Source organism: Opisthorchis viverrini, assembly GCF_000715545.1.
Source record: "Opisthorchis viverrini unplaced genomic scaffold opera_v5_211, whole genome shotgun sequence".
NCBI classification, from domain to species: Eukaryota; Metazoa; Platyhelminthes; class Trematoda; order Opisthorchiida; family Opisthorchiidae; genus Opisthorchis; species Opisthorchis viverrini.
This window is the reverse complement of record NW_008751861.1, coordinates 603,215-611,551: the sequence shown is the minus strand read 5'-3', so window position 1 is coordinate 611,551 and position 8,337 is coordinate 603,215. Positions and strand designations below refer to the sequence as shown.

Sequence of the window (8,337 nt, the reverse complement as noted above, 5' to 3'; positions counted from 1 at the left end):
GCATAAGTTGACAGGGTAGGAGAAAACAACGAGGCCAGTAACACAGCATAATTAGAATTATTAGGTGATTAAGTCGTGCAGTAAGTTGAGGAAGAAATAGCTAATTTTGATTTGGTTTTGGTCAGTAGAGTTTGGACGAGAACAATAGACGCTAGACAGAGTTTATAGAGTAGTCTGGTGTAGGAAATAGACTAGTACAAGGTGTAAGTTTGTACGGGGAAACAGATGAAAAAAGAAAACAACCAGACCAGTAACGCTGCATATTTAGATCAATTTGGCATTTAGTCCTTGATTAGCTTAAAGCGGGCCATGAGAATGGGAAGAAATGATAACAGGATCCTTTACTTGCCTACTAACTGTAACATCGCTCAACTCATGCGTACTGGACCTGATTCGTTGAGGAGGTCAATGGGAGTATTAAGTAAGGCGGCGGCAGTTTCACAGGTAAGGAATTTGTCTACAGACTGAGAAAAAGCATGGTGATTCGTGATGCTTCCAAGTTGAAAGCTATGCCCAGAACCACCGGCGATGGGCGAAGCACCCATGCTATTGAAGGTAGGTCGAGTTTACGGGCGCACAATGCTAAAATGCAACAGGTCGACACTTCTTGCAGGACGTACCGAACACCACATTATGCTTCATCCCTCGTGCATGTTGCCAGCCAAACAAGGTGGCATGCCACCAAGCAGTCATGATTGCGGCTTGTATAATAATGGAGAAATGCAGCTACCAGCTGTCTGGTCTGTGGAAAGCCAGGCCAGTGGAACAGCTTAATCATTTCGAACTACTAAATGGCAAGCAGCCGCTGAAAAGTAACGGTCGTGGAGGGGGTAAATAAAGCGGCAGCTATCATTGGTACAATAGAAACAGAACGGATGTGGCCAGCGCATGAGTCACGGCTAAACGATGACTGAGCGAAAGGTACTGATGCTAACAGGCTTATCGCAATATTGTGTGCGTGTGCCTGATGTGTTATGTGGCGCATACTGCGTTCTGAAGCATGAGAAACTCTAACTCTTGGTAATGTTGCTTGGAGCGAGGCGAAGTTCCCGATGTACTGCAAAATCTTCCGCAATCTTAAGCCTTGGAGGCTGTAGCGGAAATGTCCACAAAACCGATGAATACACAGCGAGATTTGGACATTGAACGGGATCCATATTCTGGCACCCTTGCTTTCGCTTCCTTATTTCCTAGAAGCCACTAACAGAGAGAGGAATCCTAGCATCTCTTTGTTTGCCTTATGATTCGCTGGGATTGATAGCTCCTATATGGGTAACCGGGAAGCAGCCTCTAAGAGAGGTATGTGTGGTTGCATGGTATGCATGGTTGGGACGCCTCTACCAGCGAGAATAATTCAATGAGACGCCATCCGTGGTTGAACTAGATCGCGTCGTTTACAGTTGGGCGATACAAAAGATGCTTGTCTCCTTACGGTCTTGTGAATTTTGGTGACCATGAGCTTCATGGGTTCTCAGATAATGCATAAACAGGTTATGACATTGCTATTTACACACCTTTTTTCAGACGATGGTCGGGTTGCATGTCCTTTGATATTCGGAGAATCTAGGTTTGCTCCTTTGAAGACCTTTGCAGATACGAGGTTAGAACTTTCTGATGCCACATAAGCCACTAGTGTCTACAAGTCCTCCAAATGACTGTAAATGTCGCATAGCAATGATAGTTCGACGGAAGTCCACCTCTGAATGGAGGAAGGTGCGTTCATATGTCATTCCGGAGGAAACTTAGCGAACGACTTTGCCGTGTAAGTTGGGGATGGACCAAGAGACATCACGATGATACATGCCAAAAAGGATTTGGGAATCCGGCTCTCTTCAAACATGTCTTTCTTACAACGTCGCTACGAAACGACCCCGAAGGCATTCGGCGCACCTTCTTCCGCATTACTCGCATGGATTTTCAAATACCCTGGGGCGCCTAGGTCAGACCGCTTCCTGAATAGGATAGATGCTAAAAAAGATTTGGGCATCTGGGTCTCCTCAAACTTGTCCTTCTCACTACACCATGAGAAATCGGCCCAAAATGCACTCGCCATTTTACGGATGATCCGACGCACCTTCTCCCGTATTACTCGCATGGACTTCCAAATACTATATGGTGCCTACCTCAGACCGCTCCTGGAGTACGCCAACCAAGTTGTCTACTCAGGACGCACGAAAGACGTCACCCTCATTGAGCGTGTCCAGCGGGCCGCCACGAGAATGGTTGCCAGCCTCAAATCCGTGGACTACGAAACGCGTCTCGCGATACTTGATCTGTTTTCCCTGGAGTACCGTCGCCTCCTAATTCTTACTTATGCCCTGTTTGAACAAAGCTTGGCAAACAGGTTGTTTACCGTTGATCCAGCAGACACCCCGCGGGGACATAGTAAGAAATTTTCAAGCTCGGGGCACACACATTCATTAGACGAAATTTTTTCATTTCGGGTAGTAGCTGCGTAGAATGACCTTCCTCCGACGTTTGTACACGCTCCTTCTAGAACCTAATTTAAAGCACTATTAGACATTTATTTATGCGAATCCTCGCGCTGGCAAGCATACTGCCCCGCGCTGAGAACATAAAGAGCAGTGCTACGCCCCTTTTTTCCTTGTGCCTTTCAGGTGAACGACAGTCACTGAGTGACAAGAACAAAAGAGACCCGGGAAACTTGGGCAATAGCCTCGATCCTGTGTATCAATCCGTGAATCCGTGAATCCATGATTTACAGCCGGCCGATATTTTGGATCACAACTTCTACACAACCACCACAGTATGTGCTACTCGAAAACAGGCTGGTTTCTCATGGATGAAACATTCGAAGTGCGTTGAACTGTTGTCTTTTATTTTCGTAGCGGATGATAAAGACGCATCTGTGAACTCCACATCCAGGTCACAGTTCCTGAGTTGGATTGGATCAGATCCCGACCACAAGCTCTCACCTTGACATGGTGGTCGGGTTTCTGTGCTGCAGGGATCCTTCTGGCCATACTGGCTGGAACCCACTTCCTAAAAGTTTATCCATTCCAGGAAGATTAACGGGGAGTAGCATGCCTCCGTTTTGCGAGTAATCGTATTACGAGGTAATTTGTTTTCTCCAGGCGACCACCATGCCCACGTCAATGGAACATTGACGCTTGCTCGCCAAATATTTGCAAAAGCTCGTGAACCGTTCCATTAAACAAATCTTGTGGATTCTTTGGAAGAATATAGCACACTTGTCATGCTTTGTGGGTATAAGTTTGAGGAGCAGGAGGGGAAATTTCCAGCTGTCATCCTGAGTTGGAAGTTGACCTTGAACAGGTCTTCATAGTGACGAAATCAAGCATCAAGTTTTATGCCAGTCGGAGATTCATAGCAAAACTCGATTTCGTCAACCGACTGTGGGACGTTCGACGCAGCCTGTCAAGCCAAAGATGAAGTTCAGATTCACCCTGTAAGTGCTTTTGTGAGTTGAACCTGTTCCCCGAACATTACTTTGATTTGATCTACTTCCATCTTTCGTCGCCAAATTTGTTACGGTTTCCCGCAGGCAGCCAGCAACGATACTATGCGCCGACTTTGATGATATGCTATCCCCAGCTATATTGCCACATCCCGACCCCTAATACAGCGGACCAGTAAGAAGACGAAACCTTGAACTGAACTATAATGCTCTGAAAAACAAGCGGTCAACTCGCGATAGCGGAAAAGTGACTTGAAAATGCAGGAAGTCCGTTAGCACACACAAAGATAGAGTTTTTGGGGATATTTATATCCCCGACATCTTCCGTGTCTCAACCATCACCCGGGAAACTAAACTGTCCTAAGGCCAGCCGTCCACAATAGCTGAACTTCACTTGATTTGAACGAGTGCCTCACGTGCAGGACACGGACCAATCAAAGGCACGTCCTGATTGGTCAGAATGCCAGCCAATCCGGATCGAGCATCTTTGACTCGACGCTTCTCGTCCCATTCACGGGGATTTTAGCATGACCTTGTGGAACACTGTGATTACCCTGTGAATACGGTTGTAATAATTTTCCTTTGTCTCCAAAAAGGGCTATGTAGAGCTACCGCACCGTTTGATATGCCATAGTGGGCGGAGCAGGAAGTCAAGGAACCGATACAGAGTCGCACTGTCGCTCAGCAAGACACAACATAAACCAAAATGATCAACTATTAACCTCAAATATCTGATTCAAGTTGCAGTCTTCAATGTCCGTACTCTATGTCTAATTGAGCAACAGGCATCCGTTGCTGAAACCTTACTTTCCCTCTCCGCCGATGTATGTTGTCTGCGAACCACGCACACAAGACCCCAATTGGGTCGTGTTCCTCAAGCCGCTTAGGACGAGCCCAGATGTTCCACACCTCACCCTTCTGGCATCCGGTGATCCTAACGCAATTGCTTGTGGTACCTACGGTGTGGAAGTGGCACTCAGCCCCAAGGCTGAAAGCGCTTTACTGTACTAGATCCCAGTAAACAGTCACCTTTGTTCTGTGCGGTTGTCTGGCTCAACTAAGATTAACGCAGGTCGATGCGGTAAATGGTATTTGTCGTATCAGCATACACCAAAACAGATAGCAGTTCTGGGACTGAGAAGGACGAGTTTTATCACGACTGCTTCGGTCGACGAGAAGGACGAATATATTAATCCTGCCGGGTGATATGAATGCCGAAGTTGAACGTCTAGGTTCGGAAGAGGTACAGTTAGGTAGTCAATTTAGAGTCGATGTTGAGCGTACGGATAATGGAGAACAGCTTCTTCAATTGTGTGAAGATCATCCTCTGTTCCTGGCCAGCACAAACTTCCGACACAAACGCATACACCGACTCGCTTGGAGACTCAGTTGGACCGTATGGCTGTCAGGTACCTATGGAGAGCCTCAAGGATTGTCGAACTTGTCTGTGATCACGCCATCGTGCGTTCTCGCTTAACACTTCGCTGTCCGCCAGCACTACGCGTGCCGAAAGAGAGCAGCTCCGTCCATCAACTTCGACAAGTTTCAGTAGCTGAAGGATGCTGAGCTGATCTGGTTAAAAAGCTCTGAGAAACGCAGTCATGTATAGGATAAATGGTGAGTTAAAGAAGCAATACTGTCAGTTGTCAGAACTGGTTGTCCAACCCATCCGCCTCTTCGAGATCAGCGGATCTTATTGCTGCCAGAAAGGCCATACTAGCAACTATGTTGTTGGGTGCAGATCCCTAAAAAAACCGGATAATCAGGAGCCTGAAGAATAACAGATAACGCTGGTGGATTTTTGAAGGCCAAGGAGATGGGGAAGACTCGTTGCAGCAATAGTGGCGCTCTGTTTCAACTGATCCGATCAATGGGTCAAAGGAAGGTAGGTGTCAGTGAGACAACTTGCGAAAAGGACGGAACAGCAATTCACTCCTTCAATCGCCGTCTTGAGCGGTTGGCTGAACACTTTCAAGGACAGTTCACCTGGTCTCCTTCAACACAACCAGTGGTGTAAGACAAGGCTGTCTTCTTTCCCCTTTCCTCTTCAACTTTGTTATTGATATGCTGCTTGAAATTTCTCTGCCTGCCTCTGAAATCTCGGGAGTCGAAATGTTCCCGTAACGTTCCCTCACAGACATTGAGTATGCGGACGACATTGCTCTTGTTGATTCAGATCCTTCCCAAACGCAAACGATTTTCAATAACCTAAATAACTCCGCCGCACGGTTTGGTATGCGCTTTACACCTGCTAAGTGTAGAGTGCTACTGCAAAACTGGGTGGGGTCAAAGCCACACCCCATGTTTGCAGGTGAACCAATAGACGTGGTAGATAAATTTGTTCACCTCAACAGCTGTATAGGTTCCGGTGGAGTGGCTGGAGATGAGATTGTTTCTCGAATCGGAGAGACCATGGCAGCTTTTGCCAACCTATGGTGCCGACGTGACGTGAGCCTGTCTGTCAAGGGGAGAGTTTTCACTGCGATGGTGCGATCCATACTGCTTTGCCCCTACGCTTGGCCCCTACGCGCAGAGGACATGTGGAAAGTGTCAGTGTTTTATAATCGGTGTCTACGCAGCATTAGTCAGGACTGGTGGGAACATCGGATTAGTAATGCTAAGGTACGCCAGATGGTCTTAGGAAGTAGGAACTCTCACGCTTCATAGGTTGCCCTGGTTGAGACATGAACTCTGCGTGCCAGACGACCGTCTACTTCACAGCTCGTTTTTCCAAGCCATGTGGTGAGTGGAAGCGAGGTGGACAGTGTATGACCTGGCATCGAAGTAAACTTAGATGGGTGGGCAACTGGACCTCCTGATGGGGACTCAAATCACAGTGGTTAGTGACATCGTCGGAAATGGCCCGACCGCGCAGTCAGTGGCGCTCATGCGTCAAAGCTAGCGCCTTTAGTGTGTAGCTACCCCATTTCCGAATATTTGCGAATATGCCTTCGCCTCCAAGGCTTGATTTTAGGTTCCACTTTCCCGTTTTCCGGTGATCGAAACTGTAGTAGCTAGAACCAAGGTGCCTATGGCACACGCTTTATAGCTGACAAATTGAGTTGAATTGACCCGTTGGTAGTCGTCTCTGCGCGGTTCTTTTTGCAGCGTTTGTGAAAGAACGTCGAGGTAGTGTGGTACAACGCACTTTGTTTATTATAACTGCCTACACCCCAATGATTGATTGCTGTGAATCTGCCAAGAATGGTTACTGTGACACTGTGCCCTTTTACAATAGGCCCGAATTAGTGGTAGGGTAATAGTCTTCAGCTGTACCACCATATGTCTAGCTGCTATGCTTTGACCAAAGGAAGCACGAGCGATGAGGTACTGGCACGTTTCCCAAGCCTTGGCAGTAGCAGTCGAGATGCAGACTTTAAACTAAAAGCTTATGTATCGTCGTGGTTGCTGGCAACGTAAACGCCCACGTAGCTAGACTGCGCTGCCGAAGGCGAAGCGAGTGATCTTGGATTGAACATGTAACGCACGTACAACGGAAATATTCTAGTTCAAATGTTTGTCGATCACGGGCTTTTCGTTCGTAGTACCAATTTCTGGAACAGCGGAAATCGCCGGACAAAGAGGTATCCAACAAGGAACGAATCCAAATAGACCGAATCGGCGTCAGTTACCACTGGCGAGGGTTGGTCACTGCGCGCCACTCCTTCTGGAATACCAACGTGGACTACGACGATGCGCTCGTCCGCTGCTGCTTTCTGTCGCGCTTATCTGGTCTACGCAAGACGCACACTTCACTTATTCAGTGGATCTGGGAAGAAAACGAATTTATCAGGACCGGCTACCCCAAAATTTTGCTGGATGGTTCGATGTCGGATGTTACAGGCCCCTGGGAACAGGTGGCTCAATCGCGCTCGTGCATGCTTTCAATGCCTAGCCAACCGGTTCCCAAACTAACTGAAGATGCCATCACCTCCAAGGCTTGGTTGTATGTCCCACACTCCCACTTTCCGGTGATCGGAACTGTAGCGCCCGAAACCATTGTGCCTATGGTACACGATTTATAGCTGATAAGTAAATTGAATTTTTTTTTACTGGGAACAGATATCCATTCAACTACTGGATCCCAAATAGAACTGGCTTTTCTGGAAGGTCTGCGACACATTCCTCTTCGCTGCAACCACAACTCTACTCGACACCATCCGACGCCAAGTGAAACTGAATGTCCATGCGGATCAAGAAACGTGGTGGATCCGAAAGGCCAAAGAAATTGATGGTAAAAATTCTGGAAGCGTCTGCAGGCTGTTCTACATGATTTGTTCGACTGGTTCTCGAAAGCCCCTTGTCAGCGAAACTGTCAAGGGCCAGAATGGTTTCTTCGTACTCAGGAAAGGAGAACGTTTGGAGCTCTGGGCACAGTATTTCGAACAACGAATCAGTTGGTCACCTGCTACCTCCAATCCGGAATATCGCCATTCAATTGACGTCGACCATATGTTAACACTCCGTCAGGTGTTAGATCATCGCCTCATGTACAGACGACCCACAATCTTGATGTTCCTTGACCTTAAGGGTGCATCATCATCATATCATCCGGTCATCGACAGCATGACATCAGTGTTCAACACCGATGCTTCACTGCCGTACAACCATGACTTATTTGAAAGCCTTATTTTAAAGAAATGAATAAAAGTGGATGGGGGAGGGACTTAGTGCTAGCGTAACACAATCATTCCGAGGTGCCTACACCTCCAGACATTCACTCAAGCAATCTGAATAGAAACTGGCAACAAGAACGCCACTGACATCGGTTGGCAGCCATATCTTGTAGTGTCTCCAACCAGGCACACTGAGGATCACGCGGTCTCCATCCTGGAAGTCGAGTAGCACCGACAGCACCCAAGCGTTTCGTGATCTCCTTCATACTCCTCCGCCAAGTC

The 8,337-nt window shown here is 47.5% G+C and overlaps 1 protein-coding gene across 1 annotated transcript in view; it reads left to right on the top strand.

Annotated features, from left to right (window-relative positions):
* Positions 1 to 2,129: 2,129 nt before the first annotated feature.
* T265_08175 (hypothetical protein) overlaps positions 2,130 to 8,337 on the top strand; it is a gene marked incomplete at both ends in the record, with an annotated part of 24,977 nt that continues 18,769 nt past the window's right edge. Inside the window, one exon of the mRNA XM_009173900.1 lies at positions 2,130 to 2,385. Within this exon, the coding sequence (XP_009172164.1) occupies positions 2,220 to 2,385 (166 nt within the window). The remainder of the gene's footprint in view (positions 2,386 to 8,337) is intronic.